Source organism: Drosophila subobscura, chromosome O, assembly GCF_008121235.1.
Source record: "Drosophila subobscura isolate 14011-0131.10 chromosome O, UCBerk_Dsub_1.0, whole genome shotgun sequence".
Taxonomy (NCBI): Eukaryota; Metazoa; Arthropoda; class Insecta; order Diptera; family Drosophilidae; genus Drosophila; species Drosophila subobscura.
In genome coordinates, this window is record NC_048533.1 from 24,836,150 (window position 1) to 24,863,388 (window position 27,239).

The 27,239-nt window shown below is 44.4% G+C and overlaps 2 protein-coding genes across 5 annotated transcripts in view; both read left to right on the forward strand.

Annotated features, from left to right (window-relative positions):
* LOC117898065 (protein similar) overlaps nucleotides 1-9,765 on the forward strand; it is a 60,995-nt gene extending 51,230 nt beyond the window's left edge. For all 3 annotated transcript variants that reach the window (XM_034807236.1, XM_034807237.1, XM_034807235.1), the window contains exon 12: nucleotides 8,942-9,765. In XM_034807236.1, coding sequence (XP_034663127.1) covers nucleotides 8,942-9,580 — 639 coding nt within the window. In that variant the 3' untranslated portion in view covers nucleotides 9,581-9,765. The remainder of the gene's footprint in view (nucleotides 1-8,941) is intronic.
* Nucleotides 9,766-14,732: 4,967 nt separating this feature from the next.
* Nucleotides 14,733-27,237, forward strand: LOC117898064 (cadherin-99C). Of its 2 annotated transcripts, XM_034807234.1 has the most exons (12): nucleotides 14,733-14,877; nucleotides 15,604-15,780; nucleotides 19,216-19,362; nucleotides 20,490-20,668; nucleotides 20,802-20,924; nucleotides 22,126-22,305; nucleotides 22,360-22,425; nucleotides 22,498-25,413; nucleotides 25,472-25,999; nucleotides 26,063-26,181; nucleotides 26,238-27,002; nucleotides 27,060-27,237. In XM_034807234.1, exons 3-12 carry the CDS (start codon nucleotides 19,221-19,223, stop codon nucleotides 27,196-27,198), a joined length of 5,157 nt encoding a protein of 1,718 aa, XP_034663125.1. In that variant the 5' UTR covers nucleotides 14,733-14,877; nucleotides 15,604-15,780; nucleotides 19,216-19,220; the 3' UTR covers nucleotides 27,199-27,237. The 2 variants fall into 2 exon arrangements, with proteins under 2 accessions (XP_034663125.1, XP_034663124.1); XM_034807233.1 differs by lacking the exon at nucleotides 14,733-14,877 and having other exon boundaries at nucleotides 15,123-15,780.
* Nucleotides 27,238-27,239: the final 2 nt, after the last annotated feature.

The window sequence follows — 27,239 nt, forward strand, 5'->3', positions numbered from 1 at the left end:
TGCATCGTGCCCATGCGGCCCAAGAAGCAGCTGGCCAAGGTCTAGACTCCCCAGACTCTAGAGTTCCTAGAGAGACCTTCACCCGCCACTCAATTAGCTAATGGAAACCAATGGAAGCCAACGCCAAGCCGAAGGCTATGATTAAACCAAGGAGTTGCTAAGTTACTCGTAAACCACACACGGACAAGCCCATTTCTACAATTTGTCTTTGTAAATGGATCGATTTTATATAAAAACTAAACAAAAACAAGAACAAACCTCTCAGGCGAGAGCACGGAGGGGGGGCGTTATATTCGTGTAGTCCCTAGACCTAGGAAGTAGTCGATAGTCGATAGTCGCTAGCAGATAGACGATAGCCCTAGCTGATAGCTGTTAGATGATAGCCCTAGATGCGTAAGACGTGGACTTTAAAATTATAAATTTGTAGACTATTTAAAATAGTGCGCGGACTGCAGCTGCAGCTGCCGCTGCGAATGCGGATGCGGATCTTAAGTCTTTAAGTTTTTAGCTTGGCGCGCGATTTGTTGATTTCATTTTAAGTTCGAGAGCCGTAAGCCATAAGCCATAAGCACGTTGTTATATCTTCTCTGTTCTGTTGAGCATATAAACTAACTAACTCAATTCTGTTGTACATAAATGAAAGCTAAAACAAACCGTAGGCATAGGCTCGATCCATCGCGAGTGCATCACAGATCATCGCAGACTCTGGACGTGGTTGGAGAGGAATGCGAAGCGGACGACGGATGATTGAAACAATTGCAATAAAATTGTAAACTATTAAATTCAAATATGGCAACTTTAAGTTTTTTACTGTGATAGCATTTGCTTTTGTTGTTTGAGTTTCCGATTCTTAATAATTGATTCTTCTGGCCGATCCCTGCGAGATCATCTCCCGTATTGTAATATGCTTTGAGCCTTATGATTTCTGTTGAGCAATTTTGAATTTGTTAGATGTGTAAGCAATTCGACTGAGGGATGCAGAGAAGTTTGTACGAGAAGTGGAGGACAGAGACAGGTCATAGATAGAGAGAGAGACGGCGACACTCAGCGTTTGATTCGAATTCATTTTTGTGTTGTTTGTTTTCCACGAAGAATGAAAGAATAATGTAAGCAAAAAACTGTGTAAATTTGTCAAGATTTGTGAAAATGAAAAGGAGTAACAAAATTGAACATTGAAATTCGAGCGCTGAACGTACAAAAAACACAAAAAGAGAGATAAAAAGTGGAAGGATGAAAAATCCCTAGATAAGAAAATTAAGACAAAGGAAAACACAACAAACTTTAAGCTAGAAGACAACAATTCTGTGCACTAATTCTCTAGTGAAAAGTCAGACAAACACACACACACACCACCCTCACATATACATACATAGATATATTATAAACGTTTTAGCAACTATTAGCAATTAAAGAACAATCCTCGTGTTGGGCTGAGCACTCAACGGTTTATACATTACATAAACATATATCTAGTAATATATACAAATACCTCTAGACATACGATACATATATTTATACATAGTCAAGAAAATAATAGAACAAACCTCGGGTCGCCACTGAAGCTTTAACCTGGCCAACTCCCACTCCGACTCCGACTCCAACTCCCGACTCGCTGGAGCAGAGAAGCGCCTTTGATTCGTTTTTACATTTAGTCTTTAGACATTTTATTTTGTTTCTATTATTTGTAGCAGTTTTTAATTACACAAAAAACAACATAAACGAAGGAGCGATTTTTCCAAAAAAAAACAACAACAAAACTTTATACATACATTTACATAAATATGTACATATTATGTACATAAATGTATGTATATGTATTTTACTTGAATTGTTTTGATTTCTTACTCTGCTTTAAATATTTTTAAACAACTTTTTATTGATTTTGTATACTGTGCCACGTACTGACCTACATACACCACAGTGCCCCGCTCTGACGAGTGGTGGGGGGTGTCACAGGTCGGGGTCCGTGTTACACAACGAATTTCCCATTGTGTCGCACAGGACGCCCCCGCAGCAGCCCCTCTCTCGCCCACTCCCTGGCTTACCAGCTTAATTAACTTTGCCGCTGGCCCCTGCCAGGCCTTGGCGTGTCTGACGCACATATTACCCCCTCCCGCAACCCCTCGAAAACGTATCCAAAATCATAAATATCCAGATGGCAAATACTGGGATACAGTCAGTCAGTCAGTCGCATGGGTTAAAGGCAAACAAATTTACACGCAACTCGGCTGCCTCTGCCACTGCTGACAGCCTTCCTGCCATTCTGCTCAGAATTTAAAATGTCAGCGTCAGAGCGTTGCCTGCGACACTATTGACACTACTTTACTCAGGCCATTGAGCTGGGATTCCCTGGGATCCCGGCAGCACATTAGCATTCCAGCGCGTGTCGCATTCTCGCTTGATTTTTCCCTTTCCGTATTGATTTTGCACCTCTCTTGGGCCCACGCTTGCAAAGCCTCAACGCTCCCAATTTCCACTCCCACTCCCACTCTCATCTGTGTCTATCCTCTGGCTGTTTTATTTCCCTTCTTTTGGAGCACACACAGCTGACACAGCTCTGCCGCTCTCTCCGCTTGCTCTCACTCTCCATCGCTCTCACTTTCAGTTTCACTTTGACTTTCACTTTCCGTTTAGGCCGAAGGAGAGAGCCACCTCCCACGCTCTTTGCCTCAGTCTCTCTTTCTGCTGTTGCGGCACGTGTCTCTTATGTATTCGTGTGCCCGGGATGGGCTGCTCTGCTGGTTTTATGGGCAACACGAGCTTCCCAGCCCAGGCACAGGGCTCATGGCACACGGCACTTGTGCGTCATGACTGCGGTTCGGTGCCTCCTGGTTGGGCCCTGCACTAATGAATCGTCCGCTTCCCCTAATTGGCTGCGGTACTTGCAGCATGCTGTCGGCCACCGGACCTCAGCCAATTTGCATTATCCGGCGACACATGTGTGCGTGAGCAAATATTTGCTGCCTACTTAGGGGCGCTCTATGCAACATTTACTTTGTTTCTCTTTATTTTAGCTTGGTTCCTTTTTTGTTGTGTGTTTTGTTTGCTCCAGAAGCAGAGTGGAGTGTTGGCCTCAAGGTGAAGTCTTCTCTGGTCGAAATAGAACAATTCGTAGAAGAAATTGCCAGTCAGAGAGAAAGATCGGAACCAAAACCGAACCGAAACTACCTCGCGGGCACCACACGGCACTCGCAGTACTGTAAACCGAAACTACCTCCGGAATGGAAGGGAACAGCCAACCCTCAACGAAAGAAGTTCAAGTTCTCTCGCAATCAGCTCAGAAATGATAGGAAAAATATACTGTTGGCAGGAATCAACCTCAACCCTCCCCCCGAGACGAGACTAACACTAACATTTAGACAAATTGAAAAGCAATCCTCGAGTCCTGTACGTAGCATTAACAGACGAAGAAACTAACTAGACAAATACCGATATAAGATATATTATAGATTCCTCTCGATAATCATTTAGTCAGAGCTAAAGCCAGATCCCGGTGGGATTTGAGAATATTTGAGAATAATTATTATAGCCCGAAAAGACTGTGAGCCGAAAACTCTCAAAAATTATATACACAACTCGAAACTTAGACATAGAGATGTAAGGAAGTAGGAAGAGCAGAGCAGAGCAGAGCAGAAAGGGATGTAAATACTTAGGATAAGATGCAAAAAAACACCAGAGAACCGATGACACTAAGCTAGAGAACTCTCAAAAATTAATCGATGTGGCTTTAACTAAACTAAACATTAAAGAACTAAACAACTATAGGAGCAATCCAGTAATCTGCCTAATACTTAGATATATGAGACGTTAGTATTACGATCCTTACCCAGAGCAAGTCAAATTTGAGTCGACTAACGATAACAATAACATTAACGACTTCGGATACATATGTTTAGACGATCAATGATCCCCCAATCATCCCCTAAGATCCCGCATTTAGTTGAATTTTTCGCGTTACGTATGGCAGAGAGAGAGAGAGAGAGAGAGAAGGAAATGGAATGGAAAGCGGTGCATAAATGGGTGGAAGATAGCTTTATCGTGACGGCAGTGCAAAGAGGATGGAGAATCGAACAGAAAGTACATACAACACCACAAATATACCACATATACCTCAGTACATGCATAAGTACGATCGTGCAGACGATCACATACTACTACCTCGTGTACACATACATATGATATGTATGATCAGAAGGACATTTATACATTTAACTAAAATATACATACACTCAAACGTACATACCTCTAATACCCTATACTCCCCTTATACACCTCTAAACCTAATCCTACTCCGACATTTGATAGTTCAATACACACACACACCTCTTAGTGAATGAATGTTGTGCGACCCTTTCGATTACGATTAAAAATAAATACGAATACGATGATTACCCTTACCCTTACGATTACGATTACGATTACGAGGAGAATCGTTTTTTACTACCTCCAATTCTTGTTGTATGTGTCACGCATTTATAGCAAAAGGAATTAGCTAAACTAGAGCCCAAGTATGACTAAAACTAAAGCTAAAAAAACTAAATTAAATCTTAAAACAAAGCTAAACCAAATCTAGAGCAAGTAACGTAAACCTAAAGTAAAACTAAATGTTGTGTCATTTTTATAGCCTAAAACCTACTTACCTCGGTAACGAATAACGAAAATGCTTCTTCAGTAAGTCAAGAGTCGAGAGTCAAGCAAAGTAAACGCAACGCAAAGTACATTTTAGTCAAATTTTTGTGAGTAAAGTAAATCAAGCATGAGCCTCAGACCACACCCACATCCTTACCCTCACTCGCTCCCACACACCCATTCCTAAATCAGATTTATTGTGCAGCTTTATTAGCTGTGCTGTAATTTTGTTGGCTAGCAAATAAAGACAAACAGGCGAGGAGGGGGCAAGCTCTCGTTTCAGCCAACTCATCATAACTCAAGTCAAAGTCAAACTCAAACTCAAATCCAATGAGAGCGCCATGTCGTAGGTGACAAGCACTTTGTGCCCCTTGGCTGCAATTGATTTGGCGGCTGGATGATTTTGATTAATGCTTTACGTAGAGCTACATGCGAGTGTATCCTGTGTCAGAGATTGGGACTCCTGCCCATTCAATTTGAAGTTCATTTTGGGACTGACTCCACCTCTCTTCTGCCTGTCTGATTAATTGTGCAGGCATTATGCAAAATTATATTATGATTGCCTCTACAAAGGGCGCACAGCAACAGGTTGCAGCAGCAGTCCTTCGCTTTAGTTGTATCTTTGACTTCGTCAGACTCTGAAGTCAAAGTGTGAGAACTCATTTGTCAAAGTGGCAAACGCCCGAACAAATGAAGAGTCATTTTCCATGGGGCATTACTTTTATTTGCCATGCCAACAAATCTCCGTGAACCTTTCGCCTTTCGCCTTCTGGCTGGCCAGTTAATTTGCAACAATTATTTGTGCGCCGTCAGCGGCAGTCTCTGTCGCAGTAAGCAGCTTACACACAAAACACACCGAGTACACCTCCCACACACACCGATCCCTAAACCTGAGATCCCTCCCCACCAAACCACACAAGAAGTTAGCGCAAATTGAAGCATAGTTAGCTGGAACTAGCCTTGAATTAGACTCGGAATCGTAAGGCTAAGTGCTGAGGCAGAAAAGATAGTGTGTAAACGCCGCAAAGTATGCAATATTATACACACAATATATACACCTATACAACAATATATATACAGAATATATATACAAAGAATGTCAAGCAAACTTATACATATGTATATCTACATGCGATTATATATGTATGTGTAGCACGATACGCGATACTGAATATGGAATATGGAATATGGAAATATGATATGATATCTGGATTATAAAAGTATTTTAATAAACTTTTAATAAATATTTTAGTAAATCCAAATAAAACAATAAAGCAAAAACCCCGCAACCAGTGAACCAACAGCCGCGGACAAACCTTCAATCCTCCCATCGAGGAGGAAGCAGACACAAAACCGCCCAAATCGAAGAGTGGAAATTGTGTTTTTCTTGGGGAAGTGGAAATCTGTTTACAAGTTTTTCCTTTTCGATTTATGTGCATATATTTGGACTGGGGCTGCCCTCGAGCCAGCCGGGGAATTGATTAATCTCTATTGTGTGCTCTGGGAGACTCGCTGGAGACTGACTGGCAATTTATTGAAATCTTTTGATTGGGATAAATGATGCTGCCGGCTAATCAAGTCCGCAAAACTGCTGCTCCTGCCTGGCTGGCAGTACTTGGCTGCGAATCCATTATTGTCTTCCGTCTCTGGCTCTGCCTCTCTGAAGCATCACTTAAGCATGCCGAGCACACGCATAACTTTCCCTCTTAGATTTGGGTTTCACTTTTGGCCCAGAATTTAAATCTTTCGCTTCGTTTGCCTGGGAAATAAATGACAACTTTTCGTCACACACGCACGACGGAGTGACGAAATTAAATTGTACGCAATCTGCCAGCTTGGCAGAGACACACGCAAGCTCAATCCTTGTTAAGAGTGGAAATATGCCTGACGACAATTGCATTACGTATACGCCACAGTGGAGTCTCCCTGCCACTGCTGGTGTCGCTTGAGTTATTCAACTTTATTGCTTATTGATTTCGAGAGGCAATCAGGTGGGCCTCTCCCGTTTTCAATTTCAATTCCTCCTCGTTATGCCATGACTCAGGCAGGAAAAAATGCAAACATCTTTGGGCTGGCTGGCTGCTGGCTGGGCAATCCTTTGCTTCCTTCCTGCACGCAACAAGCAAACGGAATCGAGAACCCGAGGCAGCGAAGCCAATTTCTATTGAAGTATTCCCAGGAGTCTGCCGGCCAAATTACGCAACGCAACGCAACGCAACGAGAGTGTGGCAAGCAGTTTAAAATGCTGCCCGGGCTGAGGCTGAGGCTGAGACTGTACCTCCCATCCAGGCGCACTTTAAGGACATTTGCTGCCTATGAGCCCATTTATTGTGCGGTGACAGCAGATTTTTGTGTGCAAAAACTTGGCCAGCAGTGGAAGCAAAGTTTTGCCTTTAATTACTTTTGTTTTTCTATTGGACTTTCCATGCTATGGCATGGGCGTGGCACACGTAGCGGCGAGGAGTCAATGAAATGCGACGCTAGGCCGAGCGTTGCCATAAAAAAGGAGGAAAAATCCAATTAGATGGCTTTAAACGGCTGCACAGCTAAGCAGAACGCCGGGGAAATCCGCCATAAAGTTGAGTCGAGGCTCAACATCAAAGTCGGAGTCGGAGTCGCAGTCGAGAAGTGAAGGCTCCTCCCGGTGGGGGCTTTCGGCTGCCAATTATCGTAATGTCCGATGGCAGGCCAACGCACCCGGAAACCTTTTGCCGCGTACAATTTGTCTAGGATTCTGTAGCGTCAATAGTTTCGCTTTTGCGTGGCAGCAATTGCCTTTAATAATTTATGAGAGCATATTAGGCCCGTGCCCATGAAAGTACAGAGTGTAAGCCGGCTCGTGGCACGCCATGCGCCACACAATGGGACAGGACAGGACGGACATATATCAAACAATAAACCTATTATGCCACGGCCATCGATGTCCTCGGGGGGCAGTGCGCGTGCCATCAGAATTGTTCACCATTTCGTTACGCATACGCCCCGATGCGTCGCCCCGACGCACACACAGAAACAGATAGAAAGATGTTTTATGGGTCGTTCGGTCGCTCCTATCGCTGTGTCGCGGCAGCTGTTAATGTGTCGTCCTGGATGACATGCCTGGAGGGGCAGCAGACAGCAAAGACTTTCACTTGCAGTGGGATTGGCTGCTGGTGGCTGGCTTTGTTCTTGTTTGCCCATCGATCAACTTACAGCACTTTCGCTTTCTGTCGAACTGCAGCAATTAGCGCTCCGCTCTGCTGCAATCGAAGACAAACAAAAACACCATCAAAGCATTGCCAGAGGATGGGCTTGGGTTCAACAGACTGCACTTGAACCCCACTCTGGCTCAGTCGTGGACAGCTCATGAGCACAGCCCTGTCGGGGCCAATTTTTGGCAACTTTATCTTCGTCATCGGCCGTTGTCATTATTGTGAATTGCAGGAGGCAGCCATCGAAACTGATATATTCCTTGCCCCTCCACTTCCTGTCAGACTGTCTGTCTGTCTGTCTGCTGGGAATAGACAGCGACTCGTAGTCGTACTTGGACTCCGGTTTGTGGGTGGAGTTCTTTGTGTCAATCCCAAATCCACAGCATAATAAAGCTCCGCCGCTGGTTTCTGCTCGTATTTCAGACCCGTTCCGTTCCGGCTGTGGGGCCATCATTAAAATATGATTTATTGCGGCCATTCTTCGACTTGTTCCTTGTGGGCTCTGGGTGGCTGTGTGGCTTTTCTCCGGCGCTGCCTGCGGCCTGCTCGCGAGGACTCCACTGGGACCAAGTGAATGTCTTCTGGCTTTAAACAGTTCCCTGTCCTGGCCTGTTCTGGCCTGTCCTGGCTGTGGCTTGGACCACTTTTTACGCTCGATTTTACAATTTTCGTTTGCCTGAGAAGGCATCAAAATGTTGCCTCCTGCTACCATAGAGTTAATCGCTGGCATTTGCATAGAAACGAAGTCAAAGGTTACATACCACAGGGAGTCACGAGTCACGGGATTCAGTGGGGAGGCTAATTAAGCTGCAAATTGGTTAATTTAAATTAATTTACGTTCAGACTGCGCTCCTCAGGATTTAATTGTAATTGTAATTGAAACTCGTTTATAATTAATGGCAGACAGATTAATAATAAGCTAAGTCAGTTTAGTGTCTAAGCAAATCGATCCATTTACAACAACAAATTGTTTGCAGGGAAATTAAATAAATTGTCGCCGAGCCAAGGCTTGGCGTGTGCTTCCAGCAAACTGACTTCCTTCTCCGTACTTCTGCCAAAGAAAACCCCCAACTAATTCTCTCTTTTCCTTTCTGCTCTTCTCTGCCACCCCCTGAAAACAGGTGAACCAATCCGAAGAAGTATCCGAACCGATGATTATAGATGACAATGGCCTGGATCAAACTGCACAGAAATCAGCCTACGGCAAGTACGGCTTGCCGCTGCACTGCCACACCTCGACATCGGCCGTGCTGCGTAATTATCACCACAATCCGCTGATTAGCGGCACCAACTTCCAGCTGTCGCCGGTCTTCAGCGGCTCTGATGCGGGCGGTGGCGATGGCGATGCCGGGTCAGTGGTCTCCCTGGACGACTCGGTGCCGCCGGGCCTCACAGCCTGCGACACAGATGCCTCCAGCGACAGTGGCATCGATGAGAACAGCCTCGTCGAGGGTGCTTCTGTGTCGCCGCGCAAGCGGGTGCACGTCAGCCATAGCGAGGAGGCTGCACCTCCTCCCCTCGATGTGGTGCCACAGCAGCAGCAGCAGCAGCCACAAGTGCTGGGTGAGGAGGAGGCCGAAGGTTGCCCCACCACCCACAGCAGGAAGACATCGATATCGTTTCTGGACAACAGCAATCCCCTGCTGCACACCCCGGCCATGATGGACCTCTGCAACGACGACTACATCATGAGCGAGGGCGGCTTCGAGTTCAGCGAGAATCAGCTGGAGCAGGTGCTCGGCTGGTCGGAGATCGCCTAGGAAGGGACTGTGTGCATGTGCGTCGAAATTGTTGAAACTACAGTGAAATCAATCTAAAATCCCTACCACAACCCACCCGAGAACGGAGCCCTACCCATAGCCGAGCCCAAACACAAACACGGAACGGAAGGGTTAACCATATTTGAATAGTTTTGTAGCCACGTTAACTGCCTAGAACGGAAGAAAATGCATATGTATGTATGTATGTATGTATGTATGTATGTATGTATCTACATGTGTATGTATGTACATATGTGTGTAATTTAGTCTTAATGTTTTTCTACATACAATTTACACACACATCAACAGAAGAAGGAAGCAAATTGCAAACCAGAGAAAAAAACAAACAAGAAAATTAAATCTTGCATAAAAAAAAGTTCATAGTTTTTGCCTGAAGAAGGCTCGAAATCGAAGAGGTTTTTGGTGATGGTTGTAGTCGTTTTGATGACTTTCAAGCTGTGACGCAAAAGCTGTGACGACAAAAGAAGGTTTTTAAACACGTTTTACAAATCAAAAGAGAAAAAAGAGAAAAATTAACACACAAAAAAATCAACAACATTAACTGTAATTAGCAATGTAAGTCAACAATTTCAATGTTTTCAATTTCTACACGACAACTTCGTAGCTGTAAGATGAAAACTACAAACAAATAATAATTTTAACTATCCTTTCCAATTTCTTAACTTAACTGATCTTAACTTCAGGCTATATTTTGTGCATTTCTATCAATTAAATCTTTGTGTCGATCAATTTCAGTAATTTTTGAACTTTGTTTTTCCGTTCGTCCCGGTTCTTTATGTAAATTAGTTTTAGTTTTGTTTAAGGCGCAGCATTCACAAGAAATATCTATCTATCTATATTTAGTTAAGAGTTTCAATCAAGTCTTTCGACATTTTCGCTGTTTTTTCAAACTGTTTATTCTTATATTGTTTTGGCAAATAAATATAGAATTCATTTCGATGAAATGAAAGTTGCATGCAGAAAATGTGTAAATCATTCTTCTTCTACTGGATGAAACGGAAACCACCAGAAGGTTCATCTCTTTCAGCGACAGCGTCCCTGTTCCGGGTCCTTGGATCTAATTTTCGACAGCTGCCAACATTTGAAATTTCCGCGCTAACTCTTTAACATAGCACTTAACATTGGACATTCAACATGAACGCTGGACATTACGCTCTGTAAACTAACATGATAACATGCGCTGTTGGCTAACATTTTAACTCCTGTTGAATATCGATACATTCATGTTGAAATGTAGAAATCAGATTTCAATGTATGTAGGATGTATTTATAGTTTCTACATGAACATTTGAAAATGGTATAGTTTATTTTTGCGATAGATGGCGCGACAGTGCGTATTTTATGTTGAAAATTGTTAGCCGTAGGCAAAGAAATTGTGTGACGAACTTCATTGTGGCATTTCCAACCATCAAGAAGCACTACGAGGAGAAGCAGTAGCAGGATACCGAGAAGCAGTCACTGTGGCCGTGCCATTGATGCACAAGATGCGGAAAAAGAGAAATAAAACCCCAGGCCAAATGGCGCGCTTTGGACAGAGGTGACTCGACCGACTCCGACTCAGAACTGTCGTTCCCAAGCATTAGCCTCATATGAGTGAATAAATGCGATGAACTGCTTAGGTAATGATCCACGTTTTCCTCTCGAAGTAACTTTTGGTCAATCTTAGTTATTACTTGAAAATGATTAATGCCACCAGAGGAAGTATTTGCTTTTATTATAAGCATGCAACTATTATGGCTGGTACTTACATTTGAAAGTGTGAAAGTAAATATCAGATAATTCTCCATATCATATCCCCGTGGCAGATACTCTAGCTGCAAGAGCCAAGCAAAGGCACAGCCTTTGGTGCCATTGGGCCAGCTGCTGCGGTACGCAGAACGTACAGCGTGTAAGTTTTCTAAACACGCAAAGGCAATTAAAATTTTTAAGCGACATACGAACCCCCACGAATTGCACGCAGTTGCCAAGGAGCCTGGACATCCCACAAAAAAGCAAAGATTGACCATAGCAGCCGCCGAGTGCCGGAAAACAGGAAAGGCCTGATTTTTGTTCGCCGAAGCCTATGTACTCTTGCCCATTGAAAAGATATAAAATAAATTACTTATTAACCTGTTTGGTTATTGGTTTTCCATAGGACTTCGTCTGCCCTTTTGGCCACTTAGTGATAGGCAATCGCTCAGTCTGTATGTGACCAAACGAATAGCAAAATCCATATACCCCCTTTTCTATTGTGTCCAAGTTGTACAACATATCGTATGCTTAATGCATAATAATGAAGGAGCAACAACTGCTGCGGCACGTAGCTAGCAGTCGCTCGTGGCTGTTGTTATTGCATTTTGCTTTGGTGGGGCTGCTGTCACTAGGACATGCCACAATTGTTGGCCTTTAATAGCGTCGCAGTTGCTTGGTCGGTTGGCTGGTCGGCTGCTTGCCGGTTCGTTTTGGCTGCAGCAAGATTTGGCGGTTTCGCCAAATTAGATTACACAAGCCAACTTTTAATGAAAAATTAACTAATTAGATTTGCAGGTTCATTGAACTATGCGCACCAGCAAGTTGGATTAAGCAGTGCAAGTCAAATGAGCTGCTAACTATCTTCCGAGTTTATTTGCTTAAGCTATGAAATTGTCGGTCTCTCCTAGGGGGTGGTGAACATGCGATGGGTGCCTACTCATAATCTGCATCAGAATCTGATTCAATTAAGAAATGTTAATGGCATTTGCTGCGGTCAAAATGTAAGTATGTACACATGCACGTATGTACATACATATATGTATGTATTTATGTATGTATATCTATAAGCAAGAAGCCACATAACGTGTGCATCAGAGATATTCTGCGCTTGTAAATGGTAGATTGAATTTCCACCTTATAAAAGATCCCTTCCACTCCATACTCCTTTTTTTGACCGCAGCTGAATGTACATACATAAATACATACATTCGTGTACATACATATGTATGTATGTATACATAGACATATGTAATAACGTATGAATGCAACCATTGCCGGACAGAGTAGCTGATCTTGGCAAACTGATTGTTCGCCATGCCATGGCATGGCATCTTCTGGCTGGGCTATTTGGTGCGCCTTAGTTTCGATTCGAGCAGTCGTTGTTGTTGTTGTTATTGTTACGAATAGTTAGGGGGAATGCAGTGGTACTTGTGAAGCAATTAAAAGTAAACGTACAATGATTCAACAGCACCAGCCAGCATCCCATTTAACATGTGGGAGCAGAGACCAACCCAACCATTAAGAATTTTGCCTCTTGCAATTACCCGGCACGGCAAGATAACTGACGATGGCTGAGGATGCAAAAAAGACAATAAAAAGTTGTTCACTTTTGGGTGCAAATAGCTTTGCTATTCGGATAAAACATTGATAAACTTTGCATGTAAATCCCATAAAGTTCAGTCGACTGCTTCATATTCATTGGTTGCGTCTTATGTGCTGATCTACAACATTATTTGTCAGAAGTCAGTAAGTAAAGCATTTATGCTTACATTGCATTCTAACTTTGTGGTCAAGCTTGAGCAGAATGCATACATACATACATACAGTTTTACATACATAAATATGTACACATAAAAGAGGAATGGAATGGATTTCAAAAGAGCTTCCCTTGAATTGTAATTTGAGCATGCGGAAAGTTTGCTAAATGCATATTGGTGTCAGTCAAGCAATTCTTGATGACCCTCCGCCCGTGTTGAGGTGAACGGAGATAGACTACCCCAGGCAGCCGAAGCCGGATGGGATACCCATCGAATGTCGTGCAAAAACAATCAACTAATAAGCTGCGAAAAATGTTGACGTTGCCAGCAGACAAAATCAAAAACTTATACAACTCCAGTAAGAGGAATTTAAGCTTGAATTTGAGTTTTAAATGAACATTAATAATAAAAAATAGCCATGTTTAAAAGTTAAGTGTTCATAAATCTTTACTGCTGAGAATTGACTTCATTACTCCGTATCCGGTGCAGACCACAAACAGTTAAATTAGTTTATGTTGAACGTTAGCACTTTCTCCCATTCTGTGTGTTAAGATAATAAATCAGAACAAATTGCTACTCCAATCTCTCTCCAACAAACTACTTGAGAAAGGTCTCGTTGCTGCGTGCAATTGTTGGATAATTAGAAATGCATTCAATCTGAGACATTCTGAAAGCTCCAAAAGGCTGTCATTGTGTCCTAATACAATGCAATTGAATATGCAAATGTCTGGCTAGTGTCACGGAGTGGGTATCCACTTATATAAATGCACAAAAATGCTGTCTGCTGCCCCCTGTCTGAACTTCATTCATGCATTGCCCGGTCGGGCAAGTGTGCAACAAGAGAGACAAACCAACCAGCCAGCCAGCCAACCAACCAACCAGCGACAGTTTGTTGCACAAAAATCGCAGCAGCATCGCCAAAAATGTTTGTAATAAGAAACATTTATCATAGCTTGAAACATGTTAACTAAAACTAAAAACAAAAACAAAGTAAAAACATTAAACTGGTTTTGGTGTCTACTGTTATGGAAATGAAACATGGTGGTCTTTTTATTTACTTTAAGTTAACAGGCCGCTCATAGACAACAAGCAAGCAAACATACATTCATGCAGACGTACATGCATACATACATACGTACATGCACCTGCAGATCACAGTGTACCTGTACATTGGCTTTACCTTTCGGATACGAAAAGACATCCATACGAATGTACGTACATACATTCATACATTTGTATGTTTGTTTTCAGCTATGTGTATTCATTGTATCAGCTGTTAAACTAGTCCCAAAAACCAGTTTTACCGCAAAAGAGATTGCCTACGTAGTTTCAGCTCCACGAGTTGAGTTTGAGTTGAGTTTGAGTTGAAAGTGAGGTGATTTGAGTGCGGCTCAGACCCGCGCAAGACAGGTAGGAGCACGAGGTGGAGTTGCGTTTATACAAGTTGTATGTCAACTCGTTCGCCCATACCTGCTTTTTGCATACTCCCTGCAGAAGTTTCTCTCTCCACTTTGTGTGCGATTGTTATTTCGCACCATTCAAACAAACAAACACCCAAAGAGACTCAACAATCCACTCAGTGAAGCCGCTCAATGAAGAAAACTCAACCAAGTTCAGTTGGAAGCCCCAGCAGCGCTCGAATATCGCCCATACCTGTGGCATCTACTGCACCGTTCTCACGTGTCGTTCGCACTGTGATCACCTGCAGACGTACATACGTACCTACACATCTATGTGGATAGGGTACGAGTCTTTTAGGTGGCTCCCGCGATACCGGTTTCTGCGCTGGTATGAATATGCCCAAGAGCTAATTTTATAAAAAGTTATCTGCTAAGATGTTTATAAAGTTCAGACACTCAATGGACGGACATTCGTGATATACTAAAGCCCATTTAAATATAAATGATGCTGGCGATGTGCTGTGTACATTCCATTCCTCATCATTAGTGTTCATAATCGTAAGAAAAACGCATAAAAGGATCCCCAAATCGGTGTTAATGGTGCTCGTGAATAAATACTAAATATTTTTCGACCAGTTAAAGAGTCTTTAAGGTTAATGTGCCCATAAGCTATGACAAGTGCAGTGCTCATATTTTCGATGGAAATACCCTGAGAAATGGCCCTAAGCCTAAACTGTTTTCCGATAAATGTCCGGCAAATGAGGTCACGTATGTAAAGATTTTCTTAAAGCAACCGTCAGCCTCGCCGTCGTCAACTTGTCACACTACTTTTACCACATGCTACCACACGGCCGATCGATCTCCCACACATATGTGTGAGCGCAGCCGCAGCCGCAACAGCAGCAGCAGAACCCGAAGCAGCCGCAGCTTTGTTTGCTTTTCGCGGGATATCAAACTAGTATGAGTGTGTAATCCACATTACTATATGCACACACACAACGAGATCATCATCAAAATGCCAAAATCCATGGCTCCATAATTTTGGAATGCTAAAAAATATTTCTTTAAACGTGCCGTGCCTGTGTTTCAACGTGTTTTTGTGTGTTCTTTATAGTCGGACTGTACGTGATTTAGATACTTCCGAAATGTAATAGAAACAATCCAACCAAATTGTTCCCCTCAATCGTGTGCTCAACATTTCTTGTTCAAACAAATGGTTCTGGGATACACTCAGCTCAACGGCCTTCTAGCAACATTTTGAAAAAAGCCAACAACTTCTTGAAAGCAAATGGTAAGTAAAAGAAGCCGATCTTAATTGGGAAATTAATAAGCTTTGAGAGTATTACGTTATGAGTAGAATATGGCATATTGCCTTTGAGAATTTTATTTAGATGTCTGCCAGTTGCCCATCGCGTTTCCATGGAAGTACAAGACATCGACCTTATGGCAATCTTCTTAGGTTGTCTTAACTCAACAAGAACAAAAAACAAATAATAATAATGAAATCTTATAAGAACCCTCACTGTATAGTACACACTCAAGTACAAATAAAAACCTTTTTTAATACCCAGCCTTACCACCTGCAGAAAGCCTTCCATGAATTACTTGTAGTTTTTTGTTCAACGAAACTAAATATATGTTTGTCACCATTAGTCGTACCTTTACCCTAACAAAGAGTCTAATCATTTCCGTTCCCATAAAGTATACGATCGTAGTGCATACATAAGTGATCTGATCTTGGCGGCTCCGAATTATTATTGATCAGCAACCGCATCTCAACTGATCCTTCTGATTGTCTGTATAAACTCTTAGACGCTAAAGTTACACGAAAGCAAGCCAAACCATTACACTTGTAGCTTTTAATTATAGGGCCAAACACTGCTACAAAATCCATCCCAACTTACATTATCTTCCAGGCACAAAGTGTAATGTTACACCGGAAGTACATGTTAAATTAGCCAGGGGGAAATGCCAGCCTTAATTGTTGCTTCCACGAGTTAATTTTGCTAGGGTTAGCGTGTGCAGCAAGGATGCTTGTGGTTTTATTTTGCTTCCCAACCCAACGGCTAGCAACTGGATAATTTGACCTTTAGTCAGTCACGTTTCGAAACGCTGCCTCCAACTGAAGATGACAGACTCGCAAGTACCAAAGTCTGCGCCCAGCAAATGATATTTTTTCGCTTTCTATTTTGAGGCTTGTCAGATTATGAGCCGCAGATTGATTTTTGACTGCTTACTGCTAGCCATTTATGACTACTTTTCGAGTAGGCAAGACATTTCCACTTACACTTAAACTATCATTAAAGTGGGGGGGCCCGAAACCCATCCGAAACCACATAATCACACAAGCCGAAGTACTGAACATGTGAAGATATGTATGTATGCATTATGTATGTATGTATGTAGAGATATTGCATTATGTGCATTGCCAAAGGCTCTCCAGAATTATATTGATAAAGTGAAATAATTTTTTATAGATACGTGCACAGACATGAAGGTGTGCATACATACATTGTACATACATATGTATGTATATGTATGTATGCACAATGTGGCAACCATCGTTCGCATTCCAATAGATTTCAGATTTAAGTTCGGTTCGGTACGTATTGTGTACCACATTCAAAACTAGAAAATGTTCGCAGAAACAGCATCAATAAGCAACAGGTTTCTTGTATCTCTGAGCACTGGGCACCCAGCAGCCAGCAGGCAGTAAGCAGGCAGCAAGCAGCAGGCACCAGGCAGCAGGCAGGCAGCGGCCAGCGTTTAAAGCAATTCTTCGGCTTTCGTTTTATTTTGCAAACCAGTTTGGCACATTCGGCTTTTTCTATAGGTTTCCGGTTGGGCATATTCAACAGCTTTGTAGCTTCATTTACTCGCATGTTGTTTTTGGCTCTTGTACGACAGGTATGCACAGTGAAAGCTATATTATATAGACAAATAGTCTTTAAACTAAAGGATTTGTGCACGGGGAGATGCTGTGCCAAGCCATCATACCAGCCCCATCCTCGTTTATAGCAAAAATAAACTTATATATGGATAGCGCAACAGGGCGATAATTAGGGGGCTGCAGCACATTGTTTAAAGTTCAAACTTTCACTCTTACTTTGGGAGATGATTTCACAGCAAGAACTGTTTGAGATGAGTAATTTTTTATACATTTAATTTGATGCTTTTTCATTGTTTTTCATATTATGTGAGTTTGTATTTAAGAGGCTTTCTTCGCTAACTAAATGAACATGATTGAAAGACAACAATTCATGAGAAAAACTAAGAGACTTAAATACAGATTGTAGCAAAGCTTCGTATGACATTTACTAAACATCTTTTTGCTCAAAAACTAGCCAAAGTTATCCGTTTGCAACTTTGCATATCTATTGTTGCGGTATTAAAAACTATATGATCTAATGCCACGAACTTGGCGCGCCAAGCCAAAGCCAAAAGCAGGTACATGGTTTTCCCACAGCCACGCAGACTCAACGGACATTTATGTATATGTTTCGTAGGAAGTGTTTATGTACTTCTTTGTGTTCTACCATTCTTTCCACTATAAAACAATTAAATTCGCGTTCTAATAAGAGTAATGCCGGAGAGATACGCAAGCTGTGCTCCTGTGGCCAACAAGTCTGCGGTGAATGGGTGAATGAGTCAGGCAGGCAGGCAGCCAGGCAGGCAGGCAGGCGGCAGGCAAGGTACAGGTACAGGTACTGGTACTGGCGGATTTACAGCAAGAGAAAGCCAGCGGGAACCAGCATAGGGATAGCATAGCACAAGATACATACTTACATAAAAACATACGTACATATCATAGCACAGCATAGCATAGCTCAAGAAGTGGCTTGGAAATACGTTTATAACTGTATCTAAGCCACAACTCGAACAGGCAGTGGAGTCTGGAGCCGCCGTTTAGGCGCTTGATGAGATGGCCAACTCCGCGAGAGAGAATGTACACCTGTACAGAAAGCAGCACCAAAGCATCCAGCTACCTCACCACTAGGAGTCACCTCCAGTAAGTGCAGTTGTTTGCTTAGTGGCCCGCGCGGTTCCTCATTTTATAAGAGTTTAGTTCTCTTTTTTTTGTGTTCCTCATGCAACTGGCCAGAGCCAAGGAATGCGGTTTCATTTTTAGCACTTTTGTGAACTTCCACTCTGATGACTGCCTGCCACTGGCACTGGCACTGGCACTGGCTCTCTGTGCTGCAAATGGTTTTTGTGGCTGCCAGGGAACGGGGGAAACATGATAGGGGCGCACACGATTTTGAGGTTTCAGTTACGTTTTATTTTAGTTGGTGAAATAATTAGAGTATGCAGCTGATGGCCAAGACACCTACTGATGGAATTAATAAGAGTTTAGAGCTGTGTGCTGCAATCTTCTTTGATCGTTCACGAAAAACAGCCAGACTACCGCTACGCTTTGCTCCATGCGTTCGCATCTATGATTTCCTCATGCCCATATAAACATGCAGATGGGCTGGGTTGGATTGGAGAGTGGAGAGCAGAGCGGAGAGTAGAGTAGAAGAATTGCCCAGTAGAGGAGAGAAGCAACGCGCAGAGACAACGCCAGGTTCCAGTTTGGTTTAAATGTTTATTGCATATTGATTTCACACCATTTAAGGAATGGGAAGCCATCTTGGCATACACACAATCTCATATAAATACATGTATATAAAGAGGGCACTTTTAAGCTTCATATTATACATACAATAATACTTAATTTCATTTACAGATAAAATGTCTACAGCAATGCAGGGACTTGGCTTTTTTGGTCTGTTAATTCTGCTGTCCTCAGCTGTTTTGGGCAAATCCCAACTGTGCGAAGTGGAAACGGGCCAAACGAACATAATTCTGGACATAGAAGAAAGTCGCGATGCATGTAAGAATTACTTTTTAATTAAAAATAGATTAAAGTAACTAACTATAGTGGAACTACAGGCATTACTTTAGCAAGAGTTTCAAATTGATTTATCTCGAAATTCCAGCAATTATTTCTCTGAAAGTTTGTGCACCCATTTGAGGTGTATGCAGCAGAGTGTTCCTCTTTGTGCCTTGCAAACATTTTACTATAATAATGGAGTGGCTTTCTGGGAGAAGGGCCTGAACGTCGTTGTGGCATTACTAGCATAAAAATTGCATGTTTTATGCCACATCTTGTGTTGGATGCCTCAAAAACCTGAAGTCACTTTATATGACGCTTAAACACAAAACAGCACAGCAGTAAAGAGGCGGACACATGCAATGCAGCGCTGAGGTGTACTCTGCTCTGCTCTGAGACAAAGCCTCAACTCTTAAGATCACAGTCTACAGGCACAAAAGGTGCAACGCCATAATTATAACTTGCATACGTGTCCATGAACATGTAACTATGTAGATACCTGTACCTGTGTGCTTTACAAGCAGAGCAGAGCAGAGCACAGCACAGACTCCGCAGAACCAACAGCTTGATCTGATTATCAGAATAAAACATAACACTCGAACATGTGCCCATGTGGAGGCATAATGTTCGTGTTCCTTAGGAATGCTCCTAAAATCAACACTGGCGATACGAGCGGAGCTACTGTGAATTTTTCCAATATTCATATGTGGCCTTAGCTCACAAATCCGATTACTGCTCTACATGTAAATATGTACATTCATACATACATATGTACATATTCGTAGTTCGAATTCGTATTCGTATTGTGCAAGATCTAAATCTGGCTTTCTAGACGCAGCTGCCGCTTAACACGAATTTGTACAGCACGTTCATATGTCTCATATGTACATACCGATGTACATATGTGTGTACAGGCAATATAAACGCATATTTGTTGCCAACCGTTGCGATGCTCTACGCTGACTGCTCCTCTAACCCTCAATTCAAAGAGAAAGGATACATTTCTCTTCGCTCTTGGTGATGCCACATCAACTAGTTCTCTTTTCTTTTCCACTGTTCTGGTGTCTAGCATAAAAACATAAATTTAGACCAACTTTAATGAATATTTATGTATGTATCTGCTGTAGTTATTGGTCAGCAAACGACTCCCGCGGAACTGCCCATCTTTGGTGATCCGGAGACGGAAATATATCTGGATCTAGTTTTCCCAAAGGGACAGCCAACATTTCAATTGATCGGCAAGAGGCTGCAGCTGCTGGAGCCCCTGGATCGGGATGAGGAGAATCTCAGTCACATTGTGTTCCAGGTGAGTCGCGTCGAGCTCCCCAGGCGGTGTTTGTCTTCAAGTTCAGATGAATTAATAGCCTTAATGAATTGTTTAACGAACCTCTGATGATGATGCACCCACACTCACAGTACTACGCCATTTCTCTTTTAAGGTGTCCTGCACCATTCGATCGTCGCATAAGAAGCGCAACATTCCCATTATTGTGCGCGTGTCGGATATCAATGACAATGCGCCCCGTTTCATGAACACGCCCTATGAGGTCACCGTACCCGAGGTAAGTAGATTTCAACCATTCAAGACACGAACAGCTTTTTGGAGCGCCAAAGTTTTGCCTGTTCTGTGTGCCTGCCTCCTGCCTTCTCTGGCTACATTTTCCCCTCCCCAACGTTTGCGAGCTACCAGTCCAGTTCGCGTAGCAGCCACAGTTGTTGCCACAAATGCTCCACTGCTGGCAGAGGCAGAGACAGCGAGTCCAAGTCCGAGTCCGAGTCAGGTGAATGTGCATAGCCTTCTCGATGGCATAGCCAGCAAACCAGCAACAACATACAAGACACTAATGAAGTGGCAGACAAGCATGTGTTGTCCACGTCGCATGTTGATGCAGCATGTTCATGTTGCTCCGTGCCCCAACAACGTCCAACAGCAACAGCAACAATTGCATGTTGAGACACAACATCACATCTAAGGCTCCATCCACCATCCACCATACGATACAATAGTATTTCCGTCTGTTAATCACGTATTTAGACTAATAACGTTCAATTACAGAACAGTTGACATATTAGAAAGCACCAGCCACGAAACAAAAGAGAAGCGTTCCACTAGTTCCTCCACTTTTAAGACCCCATACATCACTCTGAATAATTATAAGCTACTTCAAGGACTACCACAATTGGCACAGAAATGAGCAATGAGCTTGCAATAAACTTACTCAAATATGTACAGAACGAGATTCAAAATGTGAACCATACCTAGGGGAATTTTAATCATAAATAATTCATTTGGCAACGTGAAGCGGCGAGCCAATTGTGTGTATTCGCTTATGGCTTATCCACTTCTTATCCACCGAAAATCGCTCATTTTTGCTGGCTTATTGGTAGCTTTTTGTTGTTTGAATAAAGATAACTTTAGCTGTAGAAAAACCCTTCAACTTCAGCGAATAATTAGCCAATCTTTTCCCATAAATACACACGAGAATGTGTGTTAAACAAAGTTCCAGTTCCCATTATGGCAGTCTGTCAGTCCACATGGAATATACTCCGAAGAGGATGCGTTTGGCATGCACTTGCCGTTTAAAGCGGCACTCCCGAGGGAGTCTGACTGCCGAGTGGAAAACATCTTTGGAATGCACTAATTAAATGAACAAACTTAAACGAATGCCAAATTCAACTCTGTAACTAATTACGAGTGTATTAAGTGACTCCAGCTCGTACTAATCTACGTTTAACTGCAATTCTAAACTCTATTTAAATCAGAGCACGCCGGTGGGAACAACAATCTTTCGCAACATTCAAGCACTCGACAAAGATGCAGGTGTTAACGGACTGGTGGAGTATTTTATTGCCAATAAACCCATCAATACAACCGAAGATGAGAAGCTCACGAGTGCCGACGGGTATGGCACCTTTGCCATATCATTTCCACACCAGGGACAGGTAAGTTTATTTGTTAACAGTTTTGCTGACATTAATACGAGTATTTGTGTGCAGGTTACTGTTTCAAAGATATTGGACTATGAGAAGATTCAGCGCTATTATGTGACCATCGTTGCTTCGGTAAGCAAACAAAAATACTAAACATTTAATGCGACTCTAAACATCTGGCCACTCTCTTCGCTCCACTTTCAGGATCGTGCACGCAACACCGAACATCGACTTTCCTCGACCACGACTTTAACGGTGAATATAGCCGACTCGGACGATTTGGATCCATCTTTTATATATCGTGGCTGCGTGCTGCTCGAGGGCGCCTGCATAAACCCCGAGTACACGGCCTCTGTGCCGGCAGGCTCCTTGCTGGGGGTGCTCAATGTGCTGCCAGAGCGCATACAAGCGGTCGATCTGGATACGATCAACTCGCGCATTCGCTACAGCTTCGCCAGCGGAATGCCTGGCAACTATGAGGATTACTTTGAGATCGATGAGCAAACGGGCGTGCTGAAGCAAACAAAAGCCATTGACACATCCACCGCCAAGAGATATGACATTATCGTGCGCGCAGAGGAGATTTCACCTGCACCGCGGCGCTTCACCACGGCCAAACTGACGATTTCGGTTAAGCCGGTGGATGCCAATCCCCCCGCCATATCCTCCTCTGCCACTGAGGGCTATGTGGACGAGAACTCTGCCATAGGCACGAGAGTGTTGGATACAAACGGCAATCCCATATCCTTTACAACGACAGACGCAGACTTGGGCGAGGACGATGCAAAGCCCGATTATATTTACGAGTTGACGACGCCTTCATTTAATGTGACCAGCGCAGGGATTCTGGTGGTGAACGAAGACAACCTCGATCGGGATCCGCCTGCCCCCGGCCGCTTCAAGTTTCAGGTTGTCGCCCGGGAGCCGCGCACAAACGCTGCCAGCGCCCCACTCAGCCTCACAGTGCATCTGCGGGATGTCAACGACAATGCACCGAAGTTGGCGATGGTTTCGCCCATTTCGATTACAGCCAATACTGGTGATCAGAGCGAGAGTCGCCTGGTCACACAGGTGACAGCCACCGACAACGATGAGGGGCCGAATGCCGTCGTGGCCTACTCCATCTATCACGTGTCCAACAATGGCATTCAGAAGTTCACCATCGACGAGCAATCGGGAGAGATCAGCACCCACGGCAGACTGTTGGCTGGGGAGCAATATTCCATCACAGTGCAGGCCACAGACGTGGGTGGACTGTCCTCGCAGGCCATTGTGGAGGTGAGTGTGACGCCGGGACCGAACACGAAGCCGCCACGCTTCCAGAAGCCCATCTACGAGGTGCAGGTTAGCGAGGGTGCGGAAATCAACTCCACAGTCACCGTGGTGCATGCAGACGATCCCGAGAACGATGCCGTTGTCTACTCCATCATATCCGGCAACGATCTGCGTCAGTTTGCTGTGGGCCAGGAGACGGGTGTCATCATTGTCATCCGCAAATTGGATCGCGAGAGCTTGACGCGCTACCAACTGATCATGCGAGCCGAGGATACTGGCGGCCTCTCGAGCAGCGCCACAGTGAACATCAAGGTGACTGACATCAACGACAAGAACCCAGAGTTTGATTTGTCCACGCTGCCGTACGTCTTCCAAGTGGATGAAGGCGCCGCCGATGCTTTCGTTGGCGTGGTGCATGCCACAGACGCGGATGAGGGCATCAATGCAGAGATCACCTACTCCATACCCACGGATGTGCCCTTTACCATCAATGGCACCTCTGGTGAGCTGCGAACTGCATCCCAGCTGGACTATGAGCGCTTGAACGAGTACAAGTTCGTGGTGACTGCCAAGGATGGGGCGCCAGATGCTCGCCTGGGCACTGCCAGTGTGACGGTGCTGGTGCACGACATTCCCGACGAGGTGCCAAAGTTCAGCGATGCTCGCATCGATGTGCACATACCAGAGAACGAGGTGAACTTCCTGGTGGCCACGGTGCAGGCCTTCGATCCGGATACAATGCCAGAAATCACCTACGTGCTTCGCAAGGGCGATGCGGAGTTGTTCAAGGTGTCTGCCACCTCGGGAGAGGTGCACACAATCAAGGGACTGGACTACGAGAACCAGCGGCAGCACCAGCTGACAATTGGAACCATTGAGAACGATGGCGATGGACCGGGAGACACTCTGCAGCTTGTTGTGGATGTTGAGGATCGGAATGACTTGCCACCACGATTCATAACTGTGCCCGATCCAGTGACGGTGAATGATGACCAAGCCATAGGCACTATTATAGCCACTCTGCCAGCCATCGATGGGGATGGCACCTCCCCCGGGAACGTGGTCCGCTACGAGATTGTTGGACGGGGCAAGGCGCCTAAATACTTTCAGGTCGATCCGGACACGGGCGCAGTGCGCATCCGCGATGAGCTGCGCAAGGAAGTGGACACAGAGTACCATGTGGACATTCGCGCCTATGACATGGGTGAGCCACAGCTCAGCTCGGTGGCGCCTCTGCGCGTGGATGTGCGACATCTTGCGCAGTCGCAGAACAACGAAAGGGACATGGAGACCAAGCTGCAGAGCGGCTTAATGCTGAGCACGGAGAATATAGGCCTGGGCTTCAGTGACGACAGCTACACCACCAGCGTGCCCGAGTCCACGGAAGTGAACAGCACCCTGAAGATTGTGCAGATCATCAATTCGAAGCAATCGGCCAGCGGACCGGCAGACTTTAGGTGCGAGTTTGTGCATGGCAACGATGAGGCAAGGTTCAACCTAAGCCTGGCCGATCATGGATGCAGCATAGTCCTCGTTCAGTCGTTGGATTTCGAGAACAAATCCTCGTACACACTCCAGCTACGCCTTGTATCCCATCGGTACTTTGTCAACCCGCTGAAGGATAAGACCACTGTGAACATAATCGTGCAAGACGAGAACGACAATGCGCCAGAGTTTGTGTTCAATCGATTGCGTGGCCAGCGGGACACTTTCTACACTGTGGTTACCTCCGACATGGATGTGGACACGACCATTCTGCAGGTGCGTGCCACAGATCGTGACTCTGGAAAGTTTGGAATGGTTCGGTACAAGCTCTACGACGATGAGGACGGCGGAGACAATTTGGTGAGTACTTAAAGGAAGCTTAAGAGACGAGTATCTAATAATCTATATTTCCTTGCAGCCAACAAGCTTTTTCATGATGACAGAGGATGGAGTTCTGCGCACTGCGAGGCATTTCAAGAATGAAGAAGCCTTTCCCATGACCTTCTCCGTTGAGGCACGGGACAGCGATGCCCAACAGGAACAGGGCTCACATCGCACCAGAGCCCGAATCGTAGTCAATAAACTGACAGACATCAATCGGATGGCCCTGTCGTTTCCCAGCGCTGCGCCCAGTGAACTGCGCAACTACCACACGGAGGTGGAGGAGCTGCTGGAGGAGAAAACCGGACTTGTCAGCGGCATTGAACGTTTCAGCAACCAAAAGTATTTGGCCAACAATGGCACGGTGATCGAGAACCAAGCGGCAACGGATGTGTGGTTCTATCTCATCGATCCGAAGTCAGAGAAGCTGCTAAAGCGCAATGATACCGTTGTGGAGACCACGCTGCTGGAACCCGCTGCCCGCTTGGAGCTGAACTTTGCGCTGGCACGAGCCAAGGCTGATGGCATTTCAGTGCCAATAGAAATTAAGGAACATGTTCACAAGGTAAAAGTTAGAATAGGAAGAGCTAGAAGCTATAGATTTACATTTCTGACTTTGTTTTATCAGATCAAGGCCGCCATAGACATCGATGACGAAGTGTTTCCCTTTACGCTAATTGCCATATCGCTCATCATTCTGATATTGGGCACCATTGGGATAATCTACATTTGCATTTCTTGGTCAAAGTAAGTACCTTAGATTCCATAGAAGACTGTTAATAGCTAAACTATCCCCCCATTAGATACAAAAACTTCAAGCAACGCATGCGGCAGTATTCCTCAACGAGTCCAACGCGCTATGATCCAGTCATTGTCAACCAGCAGGCTTCAAATGTCAGTGAGACTGTGGCCAGCATGAAGGAGTATGAAACGCAGATGCTGGCCATGGCAGTGCCGCCCGATGGCGATGATGATCTGCAGCTGGACTTTAGCGCCAAGAACCATGCCTTCTCGCTGGACAATGTCAGCTACATAACGCACAAGGAGAACGGCAATGGCAACGGCAACAGCCTTGTGCCAGGTGGTCAGTCGAGTCCATCACATTCAGATGCAACGACGGCTACCATTGCCACACTTCGCCGGCACAACAATCTCAATAACATCAACAACATGAACAACAATCTGGCCATAAACAACAGGCAAAACACATTCAATCGCACGCTGGAGATCAACACACGCAACAATGCCAATCCACTTGGCTCGCCGCACAACGCTAATGGTGCTCTCTCCGGCACCTTGACTCTGGGGCGCATCAAGCATCAGAACAGCAATCACTACCAGAACGGGCCATCCAATGGGGACACGATGGGACGGAATAATTTGGCCATTGCCAAAAATAATGCCTACAGTACGATGGGCAGACGTGGGAATACATTCGGCGGTGCGGGGGTGTTGGAAAGTTCTTCAAATGGTGACTTGATGAACAGCAGCACTCTGGGGCGACACGGCCAACTCAACAATCGCATGTACAGCGGAGAGTTGCCCATCACCAATCCGCTCTTCCAACGGTAAATACACACAAACATCGGTAGTGAATCGTAACCCAATAAACTTTTACTCTGCAGATCAACTGGTGATGGCCACAACCACATAAGCTGCACCAATGAGAATGTTTCGTTTGGAAAGCGAGACTATGGCCAAATTGGCTTCTCGTACCTGAATGATTTGGATCGGTCAGAGGTGGAGACCACAACGGAACTGTGAGCAGACACAGAGACAGACTAGAGCCGTACTTAGCTGGATAT

What these genes read in the sequence shown, in the direction of transcription:
- LOC117898064 (XM_034807234.1), top strand. Translation starts at nt 19,221, where the DNA reads ATGTCTACAGCAATGCAGGGACTTGGCTTTTTTGGTCTGTTAATTCTG. An exon ending in ATGAGGTCACCGTACCCGAG is followed by an intron (nt 20,925 to 22,125) that starts GTAAGTAGATTT and finishes TATTTAAATCAG; the next exon opens with AGCACGCCGGTGGGAACAAC. An exon ending in ACCAATCCGCTCTTCCAACG is followed by an intron (nt 27,003 to 27,059) that starts GTAAATACACAC and finishes TTTACTCTGCAG; the next exon opens with ATCAACTGGTGATGGCCACA.